Here is a 27,456-nt window from a genome sequence, read left to right as displayed (position 1 = left end):
TATAAAGTATATGAAAGTTAGTATGAAAGTATGAAAGTTAGAACAATAAACTTTTCACGTTATAACGTGATATACTTCTATTTTTCTTTTGATTGGGTGGCAGCTCTGCGCTTGCGTAAAATATTGACATAGAAGCGCAGTATGTACTGAATTGTGTTGATTAGCATGTTTGTTTGTTTTTAATAACATATGCACATTTAAACGACAGAAGTTGACCCAAAGTGCACAATAACACTCCAGGTCTCCGACAAATCTATTTTCAAAATACACGAAAAGCTGAAAAGTGTGTTTTGTTGTATTATTAATTTATTGTTGTGGAAAGTATAAATCACAATCATTTCATGGTCATTAAAACGTGTTCAGAAGTGATGACTATTCATCATCTCATAAATCATGACACACTGCTCTTCCCTTCATAAGCTGCCTTCATGGGTTAAAAGAAACAATAACAATATTGGCCTTATATTTAATTGGTATGCGATCAATGCCAAAACTTAAAGTATTGCCCAGCACCATCAGCGTATAGGTCTATAAAAACATTAAGCATTATTTTTCAGGATCATGGTCTTCTTTCTGTCCTTCTGCTCCACTAGGTTTTAGACGCTAATATTGTACTCTGTATTTATTTCATAGCTTCATTTATTTATTTTGCACTGGCTTGATAGTGTAGTGTTTTACACCAAGACTATTGTAGTTTAGTGAATATAAACTAAAGCCTGAAGCGAAAAAAACCCCCAAAACTTTTGAACTAAAATAAAAATAGAAACTAGACTTTTCAAAAATATTAAAACTAACTGAAATTGTTTTATTAACTTGGAAAACAATCTGAAATAAAAAAAAATACAGAGGAAATGTTAGTTTTAGTATTTGTTTGGTAAACGTTATTACAACCTGCATGATGAGGCTTTGATGGATTTGATGACTTTAAATAAACTATTAAAACTAAGTTTTTATTCTAACGATTGTGCTTATTTTCCTAAATCTTGTCTCTCACATATGCTCTTCATGTAATATTATTCTGAGAAAAGAAAAAAAACTAAAGCAAACACCGAAACTAATAAAACTAAAAAAAAATTCAAATAATCAATAGTAAACTGAATTATGAAAATTCATTCTGAATAAAATTAGACTGAATAAAACACAGAAACTCAAATTGAAATTGAAATCTCAATCCCTGAAAGAGACGTAAAATTCCTTTGGGTTGTTTCAGGAAGTGCATTCATGGTTCAGCCAAATCAGGATGTCAACGCAAAACTCTGAAAAGTGGCATTCCACATAATGTTTACTGTATCTACTTTAAATATATTTAAAGTATACAACCTGCTATTCAGCTATTTAAGCAGGATTATAAAATTGAGGGACATTGGCCTGCAGGATTTTCAGAATCGTACATAAATAGCTGCTGTTTATTATATGTTGCTTGGTAGCTTGATCTATTATAATAGAATTTATCTGCAAAAATAATAATGCTTTAAGGTAAAGATGCAATAGAAAGTCAAATCCAAAGTGCAGTGAAGTAGATGTACTGTATGTTAAGCCTGGAGTTACCACTTGTGCTCACTACTAGTACCAGCAGACACCCAGACAGAAACACAAGATTTTAGATTTTTTTTAATTATTATTTATTTCCCTCAAAATAGGAAAAACTAAACTTGCCTCTACTAAATCATTCATCTATCCAGCAGTTTTTAGATTAAACATAAAAGAAATAATAAATAAACAAAATACAACACAGAGGTTAAATGCTAAATATTCACAGTAGGCTGTGCATTTTAAATGATCACAATCTTTTTCTCAGTAATCCAAACGCACCCCTGTGCGAGGCAAGGCAAATTACTGACTGACTATTCAAAATGTAAGATTTCCATCCATAGCAGATTCATGTGAATCGTAACTGCTGGCAGTCCTGAGCAAGTTGTAAACAAGTGCAAAAATCCTTCAAGTCAAAACAATTCAAGAGCGTTAAGGTTCGCCGTGTGATTTCAGTCACATTCATTTTTTTTTTTGATTTTGTATAAAGTGCCATTTCTTCACAATTTTATACGAGGATTGCGAATGCCATAAATGAATTATGAAGATCTTAACGTGATACAAAATGTATCCTGGAGCAAAAATTAAACAAAAGTAACAACAACAACAACAAAAAAACAAAATCCAGGCACCTGTTGGTCAGAGAAAATAAAACATCATTCAAGTAAATTTAACTTCATTTTTAGAGTCGAGGTGACACATCCGAGTGGAGATCAGTGGTTTTCCTTTCGTTTCCACCTGTCGGCCCCCTCTCCTCCACTCTCTTCTGCGCCATCTCTTCTTTTCTTGGACTTCTTGTGTTTGTGTTTCTTCAGCTCTCCGTCCTGCGGCTGCTCCGGGGTCGCCTGCCTTTTCTCTTTTTTCTGCCTTTTTTGTTTCCTCTCCTTCTCTGTCCTCTTGTCGTCTTTGCTGTTCCCCTGGCTCGCTGACGAGCCGACGCTGCTGCTTCGGCTGCTGAGCATCTCCCCTTCCTCCAGAGCCCTCCCTCCACCAAACCAGTTTTCTACTCCATCCACTTTATAATCAGCCTCATGCTCCCACCAGGCACTTCCTCCCTGCACAGCCATCATCCCTCGATTTTCTCTCCCCTCTTTGCCTTCTTTGACGAATTTCTCAGCCTTGATTGGTTTCCACCCTTCTTTTCCAGCTTTGCTCTGCATTAACCCCAAATGAGGGGAATCTCTTTGAGAGTATCCAGGAGATTCAAAGGGGAGCGGGTCTCTGCCTTTACCCCGGCTGTGGGAGTGGTGTGTCCCTGGAGCTCTGTCTTTATTTCGATCACTCCCTGATGAATCTTGGTGGTTACTGTGGTAGTGGCTGTAGTTTTTATCTTTGTATCTGAGATTCAGTGATGGGTCTCTGTGTGTTTTCTGTGCATCTTTCTCAGGCAGGTTGGGTTCCCTGCTTATCGTGTTGCTTTCCCTGTTTCTGGCACTGGTGAATTTCTTGCTGGGACAGGATGAACTCTTGTTGCTACCCTGGCTGCCCCCGTATTGCAGATCTGTCCTATCTGCATTGTGTGATGTTGAGAAGGAGTAAAACTGAGAGGAGGTGGGGAGAGAGGCAGTGCGTTTTTGCTCTTTGTCCCTGTCTCTCCCGCTTCCTTCCTCTCTTGTTTGTTCTTTTGACCTTTTCCTCTCTTGTTGCCTCTCCCTCTCTCTGTTCCTCTGCCTGTCCATCTCTCTCCTCGTCTCCCTGCCTGCATCTGCAGACGTGGTGCTTACAGCTCCGTCTTTGCCGCTAGAGGGAGCCACACTTCTGTGTGACCAGGAGCAAGCAGAGTCTCTCTCTTTCTCCCTGCGCCTCTCTCCCTGCTGTTCCTCGTCACCCTCGGCTTTGTTGGTCACTGACGGTTGAGGCAGAGTCAAAGAAACACGGTCAGTGTGAACTCTGGCTTTTCCTTCATCCTGCTCATCATCTCTCTCCCATGTTGGTGCCTGGGAAATAAAAGTAAAAATACAATGTGACTCAGATGTCATGACTTTTTTTTCTTTTAAGGGAGTAAGTCATAGTAGCTTAAGCATCATTAGTTAATATTAATCTCTGGCACTCTTCCTCATGTAATCAGTTGTCCTGTCTCCTTCCCTTAACCCACAACTGGTTGTAACAGGTGACTGTTAAAAGGGAGTTTTTCCTTTTTGAGTTTCTTTTTTTTTCACTGCCACCGAGTGCTTATTCACAGGGGGTTATCTAATTAGGGCTTTCTTTCTACTATTGTAGGGTCTTTACCTTACAGTATGAAGTGCCTTGAGGCAACTCTTGTTGTCATTCAGCACTATATAAATAAAACTGAATTGAATTGAGTGACAGAATGGTGGCACAGTGGTTGCCTGATACTAAGATCCTATATGTGAATCCACCATCTGGCCGGGGCCTCACTATGATGAGTTTGTATTCCGGTTTTCCGGCTTCCCCCCGCAGTCCAAAGGCATGCAGTTAGTAGGGTTCTACATTGGATGGATGGATGAACTTAGGTGGTGGATGCTTATATAACCTGGGCTGACATACACACCTGAACGTGTACCAGCTCCGTCCATCTTTCTTGGGTGTATTTCTCCAACGTTTTCACCACTGTCCTCCTCTGACGACTCTCTTCTTCACGGCTGCCCAACACACATACACGAGATTAAACATCACAGGTAATCTAATAAAAGAAGATACACAGCTGCAACACTAGATCTCTTTAGTCTTTAATTGCATCCTGGGATGTTCTTCAGTCTTTGTAGATCCCTGCGGAAAAAATTATGTTCTGTGTTTTATGTGTTAGGAGCAGTGGGCAGCCACCCTGCAGAGACTAACTCGAGTAACAAGCCAGTGACTCAGTTGAAGACATGAGGAAAATTAAACTAGCATGTTTTAACAGTGAGGAAAATCTGAGATCCAAGAATGCATGTGAATGTTAGACAAGGTGCTTGCTGTGAAGATGTGATAAACAAATAGCAGCCGAGCTGGTGGGAAAAATAAAGATAAAATGATTAAGACTGCAAATTCTGTGCAGCTCTGATAGGAAAATATTTCCCTGACTGTTAAAGACCAATCCAGGGTATTATGTTCTTATATTAGAGGTAAAAAAGTGTTGAACTTAATTTACTTGTTAATTATCTAATGTAAAAAAAAACCCTATAGTAATCTAAATGGCTGTTCAGATAAATTTGGGGTTTTCTACCTGCTTCCACTTTTTCCAGTGAAAGGAAATACTGTTGTTCTTCGTTTAGGAACAGTTTAAACTGAATACACATGTTCAGCAGTGGTGTTCAGACAGATAAAAAGACACATGACGATGTCACCACAACTTGTAACAACTTGGTAAGGTCTGGTAATGTACTTTGATCTAGACTTTGAGAAACGCAATCATATTTTATTATCAGATAAGATAAGATTAGATTATTATTTAATCTAAACATTTCTTGGAAAATGCAGCTACAAAGATTAAAATGAAGACAGTTAAGAGAAAAAAAATGAAAGCAGTAATGTTCTGACCTGCCATCACCCAGCTTGGTGTTAGGTCCATCTTGGTGGCCTTCATTTTTGCTCCTTGATGAGCTGAACCTCAGTGTACCTTCCTCCCTCGTCATCATCTCGACACCTTCCATCAGCTCCTCCTTCCACGCTTCTCTGTTTTCTTGCTCCTTCTGTGAGTCTCCCATCTCTTGATCTTTGTCGTCATCTCTCAAACTCTCTTCTTCCTCCACTCCTGTGAGCGCACAGTGCCATAAGTCTAATTCCCCCTCGTTTTCATCGTCTTTTCTTTCTCTGGTGTCTTCCTCCTCTCCTGTAATCGCTCCCTTATCATCTCTGAAGGTAAATTTGTCCCATGTCAGTCTTTTTTCTCCCTCACCTTGTATCAGTTTGTCTTCAGAAAGGTCTTCCTGGTTTCTACTGGATTCCTTTTCATTTAGTTCACCTCTGTTGACCCTCTGCGCCTCCTCTCTATTTTCAGGGTAATTGATGTTTTCCTGCGCCTTCCCTGTAACCTCGTGTTTTCCATTGTTCTCCTCTGTCCTTTTGCCATCCAGGTTGATGTTGATGCTTATCTTCATCTGCGGTTTCACCTTCATCCCTTCCTCCCAGATGTCTTTCGCTGTTAGAGGGCATGTTTTCTTCTCTGACTTCTTCTCTGTTTTTTGCTTCTCTTTGTCAAGTGGTTTCAGGAATTCACTAAGACGGTTTTCAGGCTTCTCTGCTGTTTTCGTTTTCAGGTGTTTGCCACTTTGCATTTCACCAGAAAGACTACCATCCCTTTCATTCTTCACCAGATCCTCATTCTTTCTTTTCCTATTCTTCTCTGATCTAGAGTCAGGAGTTTTGCTGCCTCCAGGGTTTTCTTCTCGCTCTTTGCTCGTCCCGTCTAGCTCTTTGTTGGGTTTTGCTTTGTGCTGTCTCTTCCCATCACTAAAGTCTAAATCTTTGCCTCTTTTCCAGCATTCCTCTCCTTCTGAATTGATTTCTATGAATTTTCTTTCAGGTTGGTCTTGTTTCAGGACAGTTTGGTCTGAATCTTTCTGTACTGGAGTACTATGCTTGCAGGCCTTTGGTTCACTGCTGTGCTTCCTCTTGTCCTTTCTGCTGTCATCTCTAGAGCTTTCAGCATGAGGGGGCGAAGTCTCCTGTCCATTGTCTTCAGGTTGTTTCTTCTTCTTCTTTTGTTCATGTTTCAGTGGGCTCGACTCCTCCGGTTTTTTCAGTGGCTTATTGTCTGTACTCGGTCCTTGCAGTTTCATTTCCGTGCTACTCTTTGAAAGCGTGACTTGTTTATGTCTTGACTTCTCATTGCACTTCTCAGTAGATGCTCTTGGCTGAGCTCTGTCATCAGATGGCGTGGAGCGACCGTCACTGGACGACTGAGATAGAGGTGATCGGCTGTCATTAGCCTTATACGACATAGAGGAACTGCTGTCACTGCATGACTGAGACGGCGTGGAGCGATTCTCGCTTGAAGAATGAGATGGGGGAGAGCGACTGTCACTGGATGACTCCGACGAGGGGGAGCAGCCATCCATCTCAACAGGGCATCTATCTTGTGGTTGGTAGCGAGAGTTTAAGCTGGCTTGTGATTGATTTCTGCTTCTGTCTGTGCTCACCCACTGAGGGGGAGGAGGAGGAGGAGGAAGACTGAGTAGGGGAACAGGCAGCTGGTGAAGCTGGTGATAGCTGCTGAAATATTTCTCATACCACTCTTTGTACTCATTCTTCCACTGCAGGTAGCACTCCCTGTCCAGCTCCAGGCTGTTTGCTCGACTTGTGCACGTGTTTCTGGAAATACTGTCTTCAGACCGTGCTGCTTCCTTCCCTGAGCGTTCTCCCCGCTTCCTGGAGTGGTTACTGCTTGAAGATGACTTCTTGCTAAGATGGCGACTGTGATGGCGGTCCTTTCTGCTTGATAGAGACTTGGACCTGGAATGACGAGCCCTTCGAGGTGAAGACGACGAGGACGGTGTAGGTGAGCGCGAGCGTTTATAACCGTAGGTATAAGAGCTAGGCTGGCGAGAGCGTGTGTGCAGGTCTCTCTGATGAGAGTAGGGAGAGCGGTGTCTAAAGAAGAAGAAAAAAAACACAAGACAGTTTTCACTGTATGGAAAATACATGGTTATTGGTTGGTGGGTGTTATTAGGTGGTTGTGGAGGAGTGGGTCGCTCACTAACAAGAAGGCCCCTTCAGTCTGTACCCTTGGGCAAGTTACTAAACCCCAAGTTACCCCTGAGGTATGTGTTGGAGTGTTTGTGTGATTATTAGAAGGTGGAAACAATGGACAGCTACAGGTACTCTGGCATTTACCTGAATGACAGACTTGACTGGAAGACCAAGAGTAATGCTGTGAACAGGAAGGGAATGAGCAGACTCTACTTTGTGAGAAAGCTCTGATGTTGGAGATCTTCTACCAGCCTGTGGTACTGATAGAAGATCTCCATCATCATCATGAGTGGTACTGCTATTGTCTTCTGCTCTCCACCACAAACAACCCATCTCACCCACTCCAGTCTACACTACTGAAGCAGGGGATCTCTTCTTCCCTCAAACTAATTCAACCCCACTTCCATAAAGAATGCTTCAGGAAATCATTCCTACTGTTCTCTTAGGTTTACACTGTACATACTATTTTTTAATGACATTTAAACTCTCTACATTTGTACTAAATGTTTTTATATTATTTATTTACTCCACAAATGTAATGTGAATTTTCAGGTTTTTAAACATAACAATGCTGTTGGGTTTTTTTTGCTCTGTATTTTTCCTGCATGTTTTTAGTATACAAGTCAGTTTCTGTTAGTCCTGAAGATTTTCAATTCAGGATGGTGCAAAACAGCAAAATGCAAAATACTGTAAATAACATTTCTGTAAAACAGCTACAAAATACCTTGATCTGCTTCTGGAGCGAGAGCGAGACTCAGAGCGACTTGAAGAGTGAGAGTAGGAGCAAGAGGCCTTGGTTGTGGAAGACTTTGAATGTGAAGAGGAGCGTCTGTAGCCAGATGCTCTTTGAGGTGACCTGAGTGACAAAAAGTGACATGTAAAGACATAAAATATATATTTTATGTTCAGTTTATCATGTACATCTATAGAATAGTATAAACATAATGCTGTAAGCAGGTACAGACCTCTCTTTTTTCTTTCTCTGATACTTATACCACTCCTGGGGAATGAGGCGAGGGATGGGGGAGGAGGTGGTAGTAGAGGAGCAAAGGGATGGGATAGGGGTACCCTGGGGGGCTGGAAGGGTCCAGATGGGTGTGGCAGGTGGGTATCCAGGAGGGTAAGTGCTGTGCGACTGTTGAGCTGATAAGTACGTGTGAAAAAGTGGGGAGGGAAAAAGAGGTGGTGGAGTATTTGAATATGAAGAGGAGGATGATGTGGAGGGGATGGTAGAAAGCTGCTGGGTATTAGATTCAGTCTTTCCTCCAGCGAGACAAACCAAAGATGAAGAAGAGCTATAAGGAAGGTACATGAAAGGTAAAAGATGTCAGTGTTTAATGAGTGGAAAAAGGAAAATACAAACCCTTAACTCAGAAACACACACTACCGACCTCTCCAAGCTGACTGAGGATTCAGGGTATACTGGGGTTGGACCTGTTGATTCAAAGAAAAAGTGTTTTTTTCCCTCATTATTTCCTGATTTTAGTGACATTACTGGCATGTGTCTAAACACAGGGTTAACAGTAGGGAATAGATTATCACACACTGATAATGTTTATTAGTCACTCACCTGAGCAGGAGTGTTGATTCTCTTGACTGACGCTACCTGTCAGAGGCTGCTCTGCTGCTGGAGTGTCATCATCCTAAACAGACACAAATGCCACAAGATTTCATTAAAAAACACAAGCAAAAAAACGTTATTATTGAGTGAGAATGACTGTTCCTGTATGAATGACCTCACCGGTGTTATGGGCCGTGACGGTGGATCAGTCGGATCTTTGTTTGAAACCTTTCCAGACAGGGCAGCACCTGCTGAGTCACTGCACATCTTTCCTTCAGTCTCACTGAGTAAATACATCACAGTCAGCACAACATGATCGCAATCATTTAAATTCTCCTCATTCTTACCTCTTTAGCAACACTGCAAAGCTGTAGCTACAGTGAAATTACTCTTTTTTCATAAATAGCAGCGCCAGCTATTTTAAAACCCTTTGATTTTAAATTGGAAATACAGTAGTTAAATTCACAGTTTATCGTTAGACAACAAGCGTTACTTCATTGTCAGGCAACACTAGGAGCTCCCAAACAGCTTTAAGTGTGTTTTCACTGCTGTCTGGCTGGAGTGGGACATCTTCAACATCCTCAAATATTATGAAGATCGTCCACAATGTGGATGTAGAAATACCCATGTAAAAATCAGTGTAATATTATACATACTTCTCAGATATTTCTAGCTGTTTTTCTAGAGGCTGGAGGGATGTGCCTGCTGTGTCATTCTCAGAGGCTGGGTCTGTAGTTGCAGGTTGAACCTCAGAGACTTGAGACTGTGGTGGTGTATTTGCAGTCTTTAGATGATCCAGAAGAGAGTCCTGAACAGGGGGTATACCAAGAAAACATTGCAGAGATCAAAATCCAGTGGAACAAACAAGGGAGCATGAATGCTAAGGAAGATCTTTCTAAAACAGAATCCCAAAGCTTAAATGATTATTCGTAATAATACAGAGGTATTTTACTCTTGCAACAGCAGTAGAAAACAAAGTTTTCTTAGTTTTTAGTAACTTTCTAAGTTTACCACAAATAGATCTTAATTGAATCGAGTCCTCATCAGCTCTGTCGCTCTCTTTGTATTTTGTCTCTCAGGTTAAATACCTTTTGGACAGCTTTTTATTGCTTGTTAATTTCCTTCGGGATTAATAAAGTATTCTGATTCTGATAAGTGCAATAAAACTTAATATGCTGTTGTGAACTTTATTACCATTGTTTTCTCAACAATTTCTTCTTGTGTGCTACACTCCTCATACGATACGGTGCACACACAACAAAACTAGAAACCGGGTAAGAAGAAACTATCATGACTGCAAATTAAAGGAAACTGCAAGAGTTTTAAAAATGATTTTAGTCATAAATATGAATTTAGCATTTCATATTCTTTTCATTTGTCCCTTTAAAAAAAAAAAAAAAGTTAAGGGATGATGTTAAATCAAGTCTAATGTTGCCTCTTCTTTACAGTGAGAAAGGTTATTAATTTAATAATAGTACTGGAACTTCTTTTCAGTAGATACCCAAAGCCGAGGTGTCTGTATCAACATCAGGCCTGAGAAAGTTCACTGCACCTCATTTGGGAAACATTTCATCAAAGCCAATAAACGAAACCAATAATTTACAATAGAGGAATATATTACATTAGGACTGTGCGATATGGCAAAATATATCAAGTGATGATATTAAAATGTCTATTGTTCCTTTAGATGACGCTTTGCAATAGTCACCCCGGCACCACAGGAAGGACCAGCCAAAAAACATCCGGGTTCTCATTCTTAAACGAGGGGCTAGAGCCATCAGGTGCTCAAAATAAACCTCAGAAGAAGAAAATAGTGGCCATTACAACTTATATTTGTAAATATATAGAAAATATATAGAAGCTCTTATGTGACTGCGTGGGGTCATTCAGTGTGTGTTGCTACAGGTTAACGTAAGGCTGATATTGATATATTAAAAAGTACTTTTGATTTTGTTATTATATAAAATATTCACTGAATTTACAGAAAATGCACTATACTGTGATTTATATCATTATCAGGATAACAGATGACTTATATCAGGATATGAGACATGTGTACATGCATGTTTCTTCTTTGGGTAAATACAGAATGTTGCAGAGACCTACCAAAGGTCTTATCCTGAAAAGAAAACAGTAATTATATTATTTGCAGGTTCTTTATTTTTCCTGCCTGCCAGGTGAAACATATTATTAAAAGGCTCACCTGCTGGCTTTGGGATGACTGCTGAGGTTTCTGTGGCTGGCTCTGCATGGGCAGAGGGGGCGGGGTAGGGACAGAGGGGGCTGGAGTTAGATTTTGAGACTGGGATGTAGCTGGTTTTCTTTTTGAGCTTTTGTCTTGTCCTTGTTCTTTCTTAAAACTGTTGACAGCCTGTGGTGGGAGAAAAATGGATGGAGAGCAAAGTGAATGCTGAATACTGAATCTTCTGGTGTGACGTTACAGATCAACAGTACAACATCAACTGTACCTTGAAAAAGAAAGCATTATTACAAACATTTAATCTATAACATATAATTATTATCACTCTGTCAATTCACCTGTCTGAGAAATTTATTGGCTATCAAGGTGTCAGGAGAGACTTCTGATTGGTCACAGGTGGGGCAGATATGGTACTCTGATTCCAACAAGGCAGTGCGAATACCTGGAAAGGAGATTAAAGAGCAACCAGAGCACTGTTTATTTGTACAATAATGTGACACAGTCCTACAGTTTGAAGCAGTGCCGTGCTTTCACTGTCGAGAGTACAGACTGTACATGCACTTGTGTTTCTGCTGCTTTTGGTAGGCAATATTTGCACATTTTTGCTGATATCTGTGATACACTTAAACATTTCTACAATTTTGTACTTTGTGTAATTAAATTTTTGAGTTAGTAAGAACTGGATATATAGATATATTAGGTTCAGGTGATTAGATGTTTAAACTATTAATGTATCTTATGTGTGTGTAGCAGACACTCACATTCATCACAGTAGCTGTTTCCACAGCAGGGTATGACCACGGCATCAGCCAGCAGTTCATTACAGATCAGACAGAGGAGCTCGCTAGGTATGGGATCATCCTGGTCTTCAGACTCAGGCTCCTGTGCAAGGAAGGGAGGTTTCTCCTTCTTGCCAATAGCATATGCCTCTCTATGGACAGAAAAAAGTACATGCACATTTACTTTTGTGTCCAACCCACTGTCATTATTGCACTTTTCTGTTGCGCTTATGTTTGTATCGTTCTGTTCTGTCTGGTGTTGCACTGTCTTTGTTTTGGGTTTTTCTGCAATTCCTGCAATTTTTTTTCACACCTGCACTTTATGTAGTCCTGTGTTGATTGTCTTTTATATGTAGCACCATTGTCTTGAAGGAACGTTGTCTCACTTCAGTGTGTACTGTACCGCTGCACATGGTTGAAATGACAAAGCCTCTTGACTTTTATTTATTAACAGGATGCTTTTAACTAGATTTACTTCAACTGGGTACCTTTAAGAGAAGGCTGTTAATTTGACATTTGACTTAAAAAATGGCTACTAATAAGCCAAAAGTATAGAGCATGGACTGAAAAGGAGGATATCTATCTATCTAAAATACAGCTCTCTTTCAAATAACGACTCGTTACAACAGTGGTATGCAGAAGAGCATCTCTGAATGCACAACATATCCAACCTACCTGCCACTCCTGTCAGCTGAGAACATGAAACTGAGACCAAAGTTCACACAAGCTAACCCAAATTATAAAATGGAAGGCTGGAAAAATGTTCCCTGTTCTGATGAGTCTTGATTTCTGCAGCAATATTTGAATGACAGGGTCAGACCTTAAACTTAACAGCTTGAAAGCTGCCTTGTATAAACAGTTCAGGGTGGTGGTGTAATGCTGTGGGGGATATTTTCTTGGCACACTTTGGGTCCCTTAGTATTAAGTGAGCTTTGTTTAAGTATAGTTGCTTTGTTCCATATTATTGCTGACCATGTCTGTCATGACCACAGTGTACCCATTTTTTGATGGCTTCTTCCAGGAGGATAATCCACCTTGTCACAAAGCTCAAATGAACTTAAACAGTTTTCTTAGCCATGACAATGAGCTCACACAATCCATTAAAACACCTCTGGCATGTGGTCAAACAGCAGATTCACATCATGGAAGTGCAGTTGACTGATCTGCAACCTAATGTGATGCTGTCATGTCAATGTGGACAAATCACTGAGGAATGTTTCCAGTACCTGGTTCAATCTATGCCACGAATAATAAATGCATTTCTGATGGCAAACTCTAAGAAAAAGTGTAAATAAATGTATTTCCTAACTGTCAAACAAAAGAAACATTAATAAACACACACAGTAACACTTTAATTTACACTCACGCATCTATGGCAGGGATTGCATAGCGCCCACAGTTGGTCAGCTTGGCGCCTTTTATGTTGGGATCATCCACTTCGACCATGAAGGAACGTGGGATGCCCGTGCTCTTCTTTATCCTCACAGGTGCCTCAGAGTTTTTATCCTGCTGTCAAAGACAGAAACATCTACATTTAAAGGCACACATTCTAGCTTTATATTTAAAAATAATAATTTCTTGTCTGGTAGACTAGCTTTGCATAATTGATATGTTAAATAAATCCTCAGCCATGAATCCTCTAGCTGAAACAAGATACTCTGATTGCCTCATCCTTGCAAACTGAAGGTTTGAAAAGCAGATGGGTGAAGCTTTTGTGCTCACAGCCAGAGGTATCTCACTGAGATGACCATATTAGGATAACTCGCTGACGTAATATGGAGCCAATAGAAAAAGAAACTGCACATGTGCTTATCTCATTATCTGGAACCTTGGCTGTTTTTAATATGTTGGCTAAATAATAAATATAACAGAAATCCAGGAAAAGCATTACAGATATCTGAAGTACACGTGAATACGCAAACACTATCAGCACTCAAAGAAATTATACATTTCTACATTCTATACTCACCCAGGTTTATTTTTCAATTCACGATTTGTACAAGTAGCTAAGTCACTTAACAGATACATTATGGCCTTACCCCGCTGGAAGGACAGTTCCTGATGTGGTGTCCTGGATTTCCACAGCGATAACAGGTGTAATTCGCAGAAAGGACATTACTGGGTTTTGTGTTTACACTGGAGAATAATAGGAAGAGCCGAGTGAGAATGTGTAATGTAAAAAAGGACATTAACCAATAAAGAAGGAAGACGTAAAGAGGGATATGAGAACATGAGGAGTTTAAGAGATGGAAACTCGACAGCGTGAGGATACATGACTCACTTCATGGGGTCATAGATGGACTGATTTATCATAACTTTGATCTTATCCTCCTCTGATGCATCCACATCAACCAGGTTAGCCATCTGCATCTAAATGCATGACGTGCAGCATACACAAAGACGTCAGGTGAGGATCAGTGTTCAGCTTGGACTGAAGCATGTAAACCAAGATAAACGTGCATAACAGAAATAGAAAATAGCATTACCTTGGAGAAAAAGGACAAGGCTCTTGTCGAACTGTGATCATCCATCTGTTAGAATTAAACACAAAAAAAGTTTCATAAAAGTAATCATGACGGCCGCCCCCGGTTACCCAGCTCGTGGAAAAAGATTAAAATTGTTTATCCAAAAATGTCTGAAAATAAAGTTTGAGGTTTGACATACAAGCATACACAAAACAAGACATTTTAGCTACAAACCTTTACCCCAAACTGGGCTAAACCACAATTCACAAAGTTTTAGTTGTGATTTCATAAAACAAACTGAAAGTAACAAGTGTCATTTAAATGAACATAAAATTTGCATCAGCATCCATCTGTGATTTTCAGTGTGACTGATCACTGTCCACACAGCTCACACTGCATTTCTCCAAACTCTTGAATTTAAAATGTAAAGAAAACTTTACAAAGCATCCTGGGAATGTACACTTGTCCAGCCAGCGTTTTTTTTTATTATTATTGTCTGAGCATCTATGAACATCTTATGTTATCCTCCTCTACTGTGCTGGAACAGAGGAGCAAAGAAAGAAATCCAAACTGCATGTGTGACAGAGGCCGTGAATTGTTGGACAGGAAAAACCTGTTTAACAGGTTCTGGTGTAGTAGCCTTTAAATGGAAACACTGTAGAAACACGCATGCAGAAACGCGCATGGCCCCAAGAGGATTAATCCTGTGAGCTTTACCAGCTTGAAACTGAGACTTTGGCTAAGACCAGAATGTCTCTGTTGGACTGTTGTGAAAGTTTTTTTGCAGCTTTCAGAGCTGTAACTGCTTTAACGAATCTTTAGCCTCATGTAGATCAGTATTTTGATTTGTACAAATATTTGGCTGATAGGCCAGAAAGCATGCCAAATAGGTATATTAAACTAAGATAAAGATAAAACATCCCTGAAGTGAGCCTTTAGCTGAAGCTCCTACTATACAGAGAAATTAAATACACCAGCATGGGAGTATCCTCATTACTTCAAAAAGATATGCAACATTCCCCCCCCCCAAAAAAAGGCACATACAGTACACATATGACTCAATGTTCAACGTTATGAAGGTCAAAAGATGGTACTCTGAAACATCTGTTTGTTTCGCTCTGATATCATCATTTAAGCACGTCAGCTGTAATAATTTATACCCAAGTTATGTTATACAGGAGCTGCTGATGTGAAGTGTTGTGGCTACAATTCTTTGTTAATGTAACACATTTTTGTAAACATCTAAAAAGTCCAAATTCACACTTACACCACTTACAATGTAATTTATAGCTAAAGCCGCCACTTAAACTTTAAAGTTAATGCCACATTTAAAATGCAGCATGCAAGTCAAAAAGAAACACCTCCTGACTGAACTACATGATATTGTTAATGTGAATTTCAGGTGATGTCTTTTTGGTCTGCAGCTCTCTGTCTCTACAGCTTTGATTCCCAATACCAGTATTGTGCAAGCCGCCCAGCACGAGGAATCCAGTATAAAATGGGTGGAGTGGCCCTATAAGCTTGTTAAACGGCCAGTGATTCCATTGTCTTTTCTCTGTGTAGAAGTGTGTATTAGCGTCACTCTTCACAGTGAAGAAACACATACTCAGTACATAACACAGCTTGATATAAATAACTTTATTGGTAGGAAAAAAAAAAAACAACAACACAAAATTAAAAAGTCTGTCCAAGTCGGTCCAACAGACTCAAAAGACTAAGAAGAGTGGCAGACACTTCTCCTACTGAGAAACCAAAGAGAGAAATCAGGTCAGTGCACACCAGTTAAGACTGCAGCAAGGGAAAGCTTGACTTTACCATCTTTAACTGAATTACACACAAGACCGCGCTATAGTGTTTTAGAATGAAATACTTACAATGCACAGCTTGGTCCCTGAGGAATGAGCTTCTTTTGTTCTTGTTATAGATCAGCGAATAAGCCTTTTTAGCTCTGTTGCTTTAGCAGTCGATGGCATTTATTACTTAAAGGCGTGTAACATGACATGGCTATACAACTCTAAATCTGCATATTTCTCCACTTGAAGGGTGTCTTCTAATAACGCTGTCCATTACACCAAGGTAGTGATTTCAATTATGGTGGTTCTAAGTTAATCACATTATAAATACTCAGTAAGAATTTGAAACTTTACAGCAGCCTGATAAATTAAAGTTATGCAGTATTTGCCCAGAGTTGATAGAATTTAGACCATAAAAAGTGCTAAAGTGGCTTCTGGATGAGGCACAACTGGGCAGTGCCAGCATCATTAAACAGTTGGGTTTATCAGCTGTGAATAGCTGGCCTGCATGATAATGTTTGACCCACCCACGCAGCTCCACCTCCCACAGACAGATACTGAACAATCTTCAACAATAGACGCTGACTGGTGACACAGCAGCTTGATAACATAACAGCTGAGAATATTTATTTAATAAAAGTGAGCACATACGACCTGTTTAATTGTAAACTTTTTTCTTTTTAAATGTTTTTTTTTTTTTACTTTTTTTTAGTCAGTTATCTTCAAGCACTTAAATTGTTATACTGCGATTGTAAAATACATATACTGAGAATCCCCTCAGCTTTGATCCATTTTGTCAGCTTAATTAAAGAAAACGATGCATGTCACATGTATTCTATGTATTATTATTCTTTGTTATAAAATGCAGCATGCCATTTTTAAAAGACACAGCCTTAAAAAAAAAAGTGCGTGTTTTGTGGAGCTGAAGGCAAAGTGCTGTGGGATGTGGTTTGGCTACATACTGCTCTGCTGGCTCCAAAGGCGTGGTGAAGCTGGACCTCTGATCGCTCACTGAAAAACAACAAAAAACATTTTTAAACCAGAGTCCTCTACAACGGTGTGAGGCACAGATTTTTTTTTCCATGACAGAAGTCAGTTGTCCATATCCAAACAGTTTTTCCATGTAAATTAAAGAGCACTTTTAAAAGCTGCTTCAGTGAAAGTGATGGATAATGAAATCTACAACGGAGTGCTTTCTTTTGTTCAGAAAAGTGCAGACAAAGCAGGCAAATCAGGTTACAGCAGCGTGCATTAAACAAATCGAGAAGATATCTTCCCGCAGTGACCTTAAAATAAGATTTCTGTGTTTTTCCATACAGAGCATTCCCTGCCGAGGTGCACAGCAGGGACAGTAGCACACAGACATAATTTTATATATCAAGAACAACAACCCTGAAAGCTGCCTACTTGATTTGCCTACTCACACTGCTGAAGCTCCACATTGGCCTAAAAACAAACAGAGCAGGAATGCAGAGTTTGTCCCCTGTGATTACATTGGAAATACCCCAGGAAGGCAGTTCTTGATGTCCACTCAACGAAAAGGGCAATTTCTGAAATGCCAGCAAAGCCAGTTGTTCACATGGGCACCTGTGAACAACTAGCAAAACTGAAAAGGCTGAATATTTTCTGTCTCTGAGAGACACATTGGGAGCGTTAACACACTCAGAAGAGTGCATAAGAAGAGCTAATACAAAGGTACAGAGAGGCTGAAGTTCAGTTCTTGTGTTGTTTAGATCTGATGGAACAGAAAACAGTGAATCACCTCAGAGTTCAGGGTTCTTCCTGATATGTGGACTAAATCCTTGGTGTGGATCTCATGGGCGGAAAGCTAAACTGATATTGTTAAACTTCTATAAACCCCCATTCCTCCAAAATTTGGATGCTGTGTAAAATGTAACAACATGTAGAAAAAGCGTCTAAAGATACAACTTATTTCTATTTGGTTCAAATGATTATTTTCCCAAGTCGTCTTATGCGTAGACAACACTGAATCATCCCTTGAGTTCTGTGCCTTTTTAAGCTTGAATGATTCATAGGTCAGCATTAAGGGGCTTACCAAAGCAAAGCCACACCTCTAAGAATGATCAAGGATGAGGACTGGACTGAAAATGAGTAAAAAAGCAGCCAATGTCCAAAGAAAAGCATTGAAAGACTTTCAAAAGCCTTGAGAACTATTGCTGAACACAACTTTAAATTAAATAAATAAAAGTCTGGCTCCTGGGAAGTAAAATATACAGAAATGACAAGATTTGGGAAAGTGTTATATGAAATGAATAAGCGCCTTGAGGCAACTGTTGTGATATGGCGCTATATAAATAAAATCAAATTGAAAGATGTCAACATTGACAATTATTTTGTTTGAAAATATCCTCATATTGAATTAACAACAAAATGTTCGCACAAAGTTAGAACTGGGACATTTTTAAGTCTCTGGGAACCATTAACCTGCATTTGTACATGCAGCAATGAACCACATGCCCAACAATAGTTTTCTTGAGCACATGCAGTCAGTTCCACTCCCTCGTCTAGAGATTTTGCTAGATTAGAAAAATCTTTTAATTACATTAATTACAGAAGGTGACAAAATCCTAATTTTTTTTGTATATCTTATGTTGAGAAATACTGTTGAGAAAACTATTGGCCAAAGCATAGCACGCCTTTCATTACAGAATATTTTCTAAATTAGATACACTTGATATTTATTTGGACAATGTTTAATAAAAACAAGGTATGAATGATCACTGCATTCTGTTTTTATTTACATTTTAAAAAGTGTCCAAGCTCTTTTTAGAAACATAATTAGAAATGATTGTGATTTATTGTTGTTTTTTTGTTATTGCTTTTTTGAGGATAAACAAATCCCCTCATGCAGGTGGAGAGCTCATTTTCTGCTTTTAATCTTGTTGGCAGTGTTACGCCACCAATTAGCCCTAATTCCTCTCACCAGTCTGTAGGGTGCTGACACGGCTAGTCACATGACCGCCAGTCTGTTCCAGCGAGGTCCTGCTTTCCAAGCATAAAACACACAACACTGCTGGTTCTACTGCGTAAGCCTGACCAGTGATTTGGGTAACCACTGAGTTTGTCACCATGTAGTTTCCTCAGAGTATTTTCTCATGGTCATGTCATGCAAAATCCTCAAAACTGAAATGGCCTCTACCTGCAAACCAGTGCTTTTCATGAACCACAGCAAAAGCTTTACAGTCAATGACAAAATACAGCAAATTAAGATTATTTTTCTTATTAAAATTATTGTATTTTGGGGGGTTGGTTTTTTGGGGTCAAGGTAGACTCTTATTAGCTTAACTGAATCTTTAGCTAGTATCTACTGCCACCCCTGGCTCTTGATAAGTCCTCTTGCAGTGAAACCTCAAAACTGTAGGTAAAGCTTTGGATTCCAGGTTGTAGCTTGCTGAGGCAGGGTGGAGCCTTTGCTATGGCAGGGACTAATAACAGTGCAGGAAATCAGATGGCAACTCCAAAAATATAGACTCACTTGTTGTGGGTCTTGCTGCTCGAGCTGGGGATCCTTCTGACGATGACAGATGAACCTTTGGGGATCAGACTGCCACTGTCAGTGTACTCTGAGAGGGAGAGATGAAGATAGTGAGGCTTTAAGGGTAATGATTAGCTCACCAGAAAGAATCTTAACTGGAAACTTACAAAAAAGAAAGAAGATAAAGAGCATAAGATTAGGTCTCAACTTGACTGACAAGCCCATTGGGTAATAATGTAAAGTCTAATGTAAAGTGCTGGGATTGCAACAAAGATAGATTTATCCATTTGTGAAAAATGTCTGTCTCAGCAGTCAGCTTCCCCAGGTGACATTTTGTCTGACCAAAACACCATAATCCAAAGATTTTCATTTATCATACTACCACCACACTACCACAAAAGATACCCTTTAAAAAAAACAAAGACAAACAAAACTAAACAAACTACCCATAATTCCAAACGCCTCCACCCACCAGGAGCAGGTGAACTGGAGAATACGGTCCTGGGTCAGTATTCCATACAAACTGGCTTGAGGTGTTGTGACAAAGACAAAGTCCACCCAAGACGTTGATATAAATTAAAAATAATTTATTAAACACATTTTAATTTTCTGTCCTTTTCCAGCATTGAGCCCTCATAACTTCATGAAAAGCTTCTGATTGCTTGATGACATGCTCTGTTACCTGAGCCACAGTCGCCCCACAATAGCCAAACATCCCAATGAACTTGTATCACCCTCATGTGCAATATTCACAACAAACCTGCTCCATTACACTTATTTGATCCACCCCCATCCTCTTACAAAGTTCATTACATATTTAATCTATTTTTTGGCCATGTTTACTTTTGTTCATGCCACAGTATATGACAGCAAATACTCTAATAACTCATTCATGTGCATCTGGGAGCTCTTAAGCATATGGTAATGAATAAAGAGGTGCTCCTGTTCCACCTTTGCTATTTTTAACTCAGGCTTCCCCTGAGACTTGCACATGCACTGACAGGGCTCACCCACCACCGTCAGGCCTCACGATTAAAAGCACGAGGCGTAAAAGCGGCAGGAATGTGGCCCATTCATTAGGCCCTTTTGTCCTAGCTTGACTTTTCTGGACCCCCCACTCCCTGCCCTGTTTAACCTGAAAGAGGTGACGCAACGCTTACCTCTGTCTCCAAACAGCTGTGATAGCAGGACCACGCGCTTTCCGACAAAGTTGAAGACGTTGACTTCAGTTTAAACAAGCTCGTTATCAGTGCACACATGTTTTATTACCTTCTTTGGTCTGCGCGTTTGTGATCTGCAGGTCGCAGTCCCCGGCTCGGAGCTTCTCCCTGCCCATGATCTGCCTCTTCAGCTCATTCAGCGTGATGTGCACGCCATCAAAAACCACCGTGTCGTAGCTGAGTCTGGAGGAGAATTTATAATGAATGTGAGGCATGATGAGAAAAAAAACCCTCCCTCAGTCCAAAGTTGACTAAAAACCGACAGCTGACAGCTTTTCTGCGATGCCAGGAAACCTGCACTGTGCCAGTTGCTATGGGACTACAAAGTTAGCTAGCTGACGTTAGCAGCCGGTGCGCCGAGCGATAGCGGTTCAGTGCTAACAGGCTGAAGCGTCAATTAACAAGTGCCTCACAAAAAGTGGCTTTTACGGGATGACATGACCCGACGTCTGCTCCGACAGCCGCAGAAATTCAAATAAGAGCGCCTTCAGTCGGTTTCGAGTCTATTTTGAACTTTTATTCGCAATAACGTTGCTCTCGATCTCGAGGAGTTCGCTGACAGAAACCACCAGCTGTTTCCACCAGCAACGGCTCGTCAGCACAGGGCACTCTCCAGCTGATGCCGCGTTCACGTGACACTCCGCAACTTCCGAGCCTCCAACTTTACGCCAGCTCACTCAGCCGTGCGTGGTGATTATAGAGCTAACAAATCGCACATTTTCCTAACGCTTTTAACGCATCCAAATAAAACGCTTCTAATTGCGCAATACCAAAGCGAGTATTGCGCAGATAGCAACGAGGGGAGATATAGTGCAGCAAACTCTTCGTTTCGTCCGTTAAATCGTTAAGAAAGGCATTTAAAAAAAAAGAAAAGAAAAAACCCCCCACATCAAATCACTCTTTGCAGAATGTAGTTATTCTAACCAGTGCATATGTAATTTCACCAATGTCATGTTTTGTTGTTAAATAATTAAACATTCTTTAATTATAATATTATCTGTAAAATCTTTGCCGTGAGATATCCTGGCACAATTCTTGGTGAGGACAGCGAGAATTTAAGCCTGCTACATCATGTCTAATCATAACTATGTTTTGTAGCTGATGAAGATTGGTTATACCATAACGTTGTAATTTAATAAAATAATAGTAGGCTAAGTGAGACAGTGTCTTGAGGTTAGAATTTAAGATTTGTCTTTTTTTTAAACGCTCCTATGAGCACTTGTCAGTTATTTGGGTCTGTCGTGTTTTTCCCAACTAGTTTTGCCATCCAAAATATTTGATTTGATAACTTAAAATCTCGAGTTATTTTCTTAATTTCTAGTTATTTTTTTCTGAAATTTGAGATAATAAACCAAAATTTGAACTTTTTAAAATGTATTTGTTTGTTGGCTTGTGGCAGGAACAAGCGTCCGTACATTAAAGGGTGAGTCCGTGTTCTTGTTGTTTCTTAGCGTTGAAGCGCTGTTTTTGCCTTGTCACTTGAAGGCAGCACGTTGCTTCCTTACAGTAGTTCACCTGTTTTTGGCCTAAGGGAGTGTCAAAGGCAGACTCAAATTTCTTTGAAAATTGCACGATCACTTGTCCAATTCTTTTTTTCCTTCCTTCTTTTTATTTCTTTTTCCTTTCTTCCTTCTTCTTTTCTGTAAATTAGGTCCCCTTTCAACGTAACCAATATCTCCATTAAAGAAAAACAAAGAAATAAACAAACAGCAAAAAACAACAACAAGGAAGTAACACAGAGGATGGAATAAAATCACATTATTTATATCAAGTAAGACTACACATCAGGCACCATTGGGTTAGTGTACAGTATAAATAATCCACTAGAGGGACACAAAGCACCATTTATGACGCTTTCCTGTTGGCTGAATTTTAGTATGGTGCAGTATGAAGTCAGTCTAAAAGGTTCAGATTTTGACTCATTTGGAGCAACAGTCAAAGTAAAACATGCTTCTTTTTTTGCCCCGTTTTATTTGTATAAGTCTCCTATTTCAGTTAGTCTAATTTCTGTAATTAGTGACTTTTGGGTTTCCGGCTGTTCTTAGTAGATGGTTAGTAGATGTAAATTTTAAGGTGTTTTTGGCCTGACAGCTCCATATTCAATATCCCTTCTTCAGTGCATCCACTATCCTCTTTGCACTCTTTAACTTCATCTCCAAACCGCTCACCCTGCGATGTCCCTCTGTCTCCCATAGTGGAGCTCCTTCTTCTCCATCAACACTGTTACAGAAAGCATCACATCTGTAGTGCTCTTTTTCAGCCTGAAGCCACATTTCTGTTCACTGATCGTGACCCATCATCTAAATCTATTTTCAAAAACTCTTTCCCATGAAGCTCATTAGCTTTAGCCCTCTGTACAACTCTGCACGTCACCCTTCTTTTTGAAAATGAGTACCAGTACACCTTCATTCCTCAGACATCCTCTAAATGCCCAGGATTGTCTTAGAAATTCCATTCTGGTGAAAAAGTCCATTGCCCTGTCCTTCCCCTCCTTTCCCTGTGTTTGCATGGTCCTGGGTTCACCAGGCTTCCATGTATTAGCTCTGTGATATACCGGTGAGCAGGGTGTTTCCTGCCTCTGGGCCTGTGACAGCTTTTCCTGAATTGGAAAAGCTGTTAAGAAAATGTGTGGATGTACAGGCTCACTGGCTGGTGACTGCAGTTTCATGTTTAGGGTTCAGCTAATCTTTAAAAAAAAAATCGAAACTAGATCTGCAGCACTAACAGCAATGATGTAAATAGGAAGGAGGTGAGGAACCAAGAACTGAGGAAACAAGTATGGCTTAGGAAGCAGGGCCTGTGACATCATTGCCACAGGTTGGTGGCAGGGGACAGCCGTGCACCGACACACAGTGCTGGACTGCAAGCTGATTGGTTGGACTCAGATAAATGAAGGCAGAGAAAAGAGAGATGAGAGAGGAGTGCTTCTGCACTCGGTCCTCTTTCTTCCTTCAGCCTCTCGCTCTGTTCCTTTCTCTCCAGCCTGCTCTGCTCAGAGGAGGGATTTGCCCTATCTTCCCTGGCTTAGCATACCATTGTGAAAGCAGTGGGAGGATGGAGAGATGCAGAAAGAAAAAAGAGGGGGAGAGGATGAAAGGGAAACAGCTGCTGCCTTTAAACTGATGTTCTTCTTATCGTGATATAATACAGGATATGTTCAGTGACTCAGCCATCAAAGAGCTGCTTGGAAACAATTATATCCTCTGCTTTATGTGCGTGTGTGATTATGCATATTTAAATTGTAGGCATATGTTTTATTTAAATATGAATTTGTTTATAGTGTCTGTGTACGGAAATCTATTTCAAAGAAGAAAAGGAAGCATTAGATGCAATCATCTGCGCCACGACACAAAATTATAGTTAGATACACTGAATCATCAAAGTATCACAATCAGTACTTTTATTGTTGCTGCAACGCCAGCAGGTTCTAATTTTTCTGTCTGACATACATTATATAGGTTCTTGTCACATGTATAATTATGCGTCTGGTCTATAGTAACCATATGGCCGGTCTGTTTATAGGCTGAGATGAAAAGCTGATTGGTGGATAAGTGAGCACTAATGAGACTGAGTGTGCCACCAGCCCTTGTTGACAGTTTAAACACCACTTCTGCAAATTTGAAAAGTTATTCCTTTCTGGCCTGGTTGTTTAAGTTAAAGCCTTAGAGCAGTGGTGTCAAACATAAGGTCAGAATCGGCCCTGCAAAGACCCACCAGACAGCTTTGGAAAATGTGAATGAGCGCATATAGATTTTAACCTTTCATAAGTTTTACAGCTTTTCCTATCAATAATGATTTCCCCCCATACTACACTAAAGTAATGAAGTTTCACTGGTCCATCCAACGTAAGATCAATGTGAGCTCTGTGTGGCCCCTGATGTAAAATGAGTTTGACATCCCTGCCTTAGAAGATCCCGCTGGTTTGAGCCAGGAAAGCTGTTTGTTGTTGCTTCCAGCCTTTCCTTTATGGAAAACTGTGGTAGATTTCCAAAAGAGATATCTGGCTGAAACCCCTTAAACAATAAATACAGGAGATACCTCAGGTAGGGGTATCCAATGCCTTGATGATACTAATCAAAGCCAAGCGAAGGCTAGATTTTCTTTGGTTCAAATGTATTAAAATGAATAACACTGGTTTTTGTGATGCCCAACTTGCCTCTTTTGTCTACAGTCCAAATAAATGTAATTACCTGTAAACTGTCCATGTCATTTTGCTGCAAAAGTACAATGTAAAATGTTACATTTAATAAAATGTGGTCAAATGAAATTCATATATTTATAGTACACATTCAGTTTATACCAAGCATATTTTCCTCATTGGTTAATTATTTGAATAAATAAACCTTTTATCTTATATATTGCAGTTGGATTGTATTCAAACGAATGCTCCATGTTTATCGGTGTAGAGGGTTTGATGAGTTTAATAAAATAAAAGGGTCTGAGGATGAAGAATCCTTTTTTGATAGTACAAGTTGTCTTGAAACTGGAAATGCCTTAACCTCAACCCAACAACGACTGTTGCATGGAGTTGGCCACTCACCTGGGCTAATAAACCCAACGCACAAGTCTAAACTAAGCTCAGGTTTCATGACAAAAACACTGCATTGTTAAAAATAATGGATGTGATGAAAAACTGCAAATGACTTGTTTACATAGGAAGGTATGAGTCTTTCTAAGCTATCTGTAATTTTTTATTTCGGGGGATAAGCCCAATGAGGAGTCACTAAATTGTTCAGCTTTAGCTGGTGAACGGTCCAGAACCTAAAGATTTCTAATTCTCTTTACTAAATCAGGAAAAAAGCAGCAATTATTTGCATTGGTGAATTTCTGATTGTTTCCATGGAGTGAATCCCTTGTTACTCATCTGTTTTCTGTATCCTCACTATAAAAGAGGCCCATGCTTTGTGCCTTATTGCAGATGGAGAGAAAGCATACTCTTTGGACCAAAGTGCAAAAAAAGCACCAGTTTCTTCTTTTTTTGCCATCCTCTTTCGTTCCTTGGTATCATTGATTCTCCTAATCGTCCCTCCACCGATATCTTCAACCGTTGATGCTTTCCTCCCCTCCTCCCCTCCTCCTCTCGCCCTCTTGTCTTTCTGCTTGAGCAGAACTCACAGCTCTGAGCCTTTTTTCACGCTTCAGATGGCCATAGTGTTACTACACTCAAGCAGCACACACACACACACACACACACACACACACACACACACACACACACACACACGTGAACATATGAGGCTGCACTCTTTGTCAGTGACAATGACTCTGAGTGCTCCTCACTCACAGCTTGACCTTCTCTGAAAGCTGAATCGTCTCTCTCTCGAACTCAACATTTACACACTCAGTCTGCAGCTGAGTGCGAGTTAAAGCTGGATGCCAGTCTACGAACACTGGACTGACATTACATGACTGAGAAAAGCATTTCAGTGGATTGGTAGCCATTATAGCCACATGGGTCTTGGGATGCTAGTGTCAGGACTCTGATGCTTTACACCAAACTGAACTATCTCAGCATTTACTGGAGGAGTTACAACAACCCCTGTTGCAGGCATGCATCTTTGTGATGATCCCCTGACATATTTCCTCGAGCCACCAGGCTGAAATTTGTGGTTTCATTTGGGAAATACTGTAAAACAACCTTCCAAGGTAATCGTTTGACTTAATCACTGTCAAAATGTCAATTTAATCAATATTTTTTATTTCAAATCAAGTGTTTGCAAAGCTAATCTTTAAATACAAAGATAATGTCATAGGTAAATCCTCTACAAAGCTGCTTGCAGACTCTTATTATGGGCATATAATTGATATTTCTGAGTTCCAGAGTAACATTTGGAACATGGAACACATACTATACCTACACCTGTCCAACTGCTTGTTAGCACAAATATCTAATCAGCCAATTACATGGCAGGAACTCAGTGTATCCAGGCATGTAGCCACAGCCAGGGCGACCTGCTGACGTTCAAAGCAACCATCAGAATGTGGAAGAAAGGTGATTTAAGTGACTTTGAATGTGACATGGTTGTGTCTTTGTTTCTTCTTCACAGTTTGGGCCCTTAGTACCAACTGAGCATTGCTTAAATGCCACCGTCTATGTGAGTATTGTTGCTCACCATGTCCATCCCTTTATAACCAGAGTGTACCCAATTTATGGTGTTGGTTGCATGTATCGAGACAGACAAACAGGCAACCAGACAGACAGAGAGATAAATAATTAGGACATCAAAGCTGGCAGCTATTCTCCCTCAGAGCCTCATTCAGTCACAAACAGCTGTTATAGGGGTGCCCAAGTGGGACACAAACATTCACTCACAAACACTCGTACTTGTGTGTGATGTTCGGCACTTGCCTGGAACATTACTAAACAAAAACTTGGTACAGAAACCTTCAGTGTTCAGACAAAAAATATATTTGTCACAAATTTCTGTTTTATTTTTAGGAGGAAAGACACTACTGACTGCCACTGCGCTATGAAATAATCTGATGTGGGGCTCCTGCTGGCAAATGCTCAGTGTCTTTATGGGCTATTAGCATAACGGGGGCATTTTCTGTTATTGGGCTACTGGAGCTGAAGAAAGCAATTACGATAGTAGCATTGTGCTCAGTGGGAGGGTGGGGTTTTAAAACGGAACAATGTGGCAGTGGGGTAAAATAGCTGAGAGGATCACGAAGGAGGAAAAAAACACTGTGCCAAGATGAAAACAGGAAAAAAGAAAATGCAATAATGAGACATAACATCTCTTTGAAACAGAGGAGATGAGCAGCGTGACAGGCTGACAAA

The 27,456-nt window shown here is 40.1% G+C and overlaps 1 protein-coding gene across 2 annotated transcripts; it reads right to left on the bottom strand.

The window, feature by feature from the left end:
* Positions 1-1,140: 1,140 nt before the first annotated feature.
* LOC146388880 (uncharacterized) lies at positions 1,141-25,757 on the bottom strand. 2 transcript variants are annotated; one of them, XM_084926437.1, is made up of 19 exons: positions 20,725-25,757; positions 19,456-19,543; positions 16,922-16,970; positions 14,188-14,232; positions 13,983-14,071; positions 13,741-13,837; positions 13,068-13,207; positions 11,684-11,853; positions 11,261-11,364; positions 10,926-11,093; positions 9,379-9,530; positions 8,903-9,005; positions 8,732-8,804; positions 8,553-8,595; positions 8,127-8,456; positions 7,886-8,017; positions 5,011-7,062; positions 4,043-4,133; positions 1,141-3,467 (listed from the first exon to the last, which is right to left on the bottom strand). In XM_084926437.1, exons 1-19 carry the CDS (start codon positions 20,888-20,890, stop codon positions 2,244-2,246), a joined length of 5,316 nt encoding a protein of 1,771 aa, XP_084782563.1. In that variant the 5' UTR covers positions 20,891-25,757; the 3' UTR covers positions 1,141-2,243. The 2 variants fall into 2 exon arrangements, with proteins under 2 accessions (XP_084782563.1, XP_084782562.1); XM_084926436.1 differs by having other exon boundaries at positions 13,068-13,210; positions 20,725-25,756.
* Between the last annotated feature and the right edge of the window lie 1,699 nt (positions 25,758-27,456).

This window comes from Perissodus microlepis, chromosome 4, assembly GCF_051167445.1.
Source record: "Perissodus microlepis isolate ML-2025 ecotype Zambia chromosome 4, ASM5116744v1, whole genome shotgun sequence".
Lineage (NCBI taxonomy): Eukaryota > Metazoa > Chordata > Actinopteri > Cichliformes > Cichlidae > Perissodus > Perissodus microlepis.
This window is presented reverse-complemented; position numbering and strand designations above follow the sequence as displayed.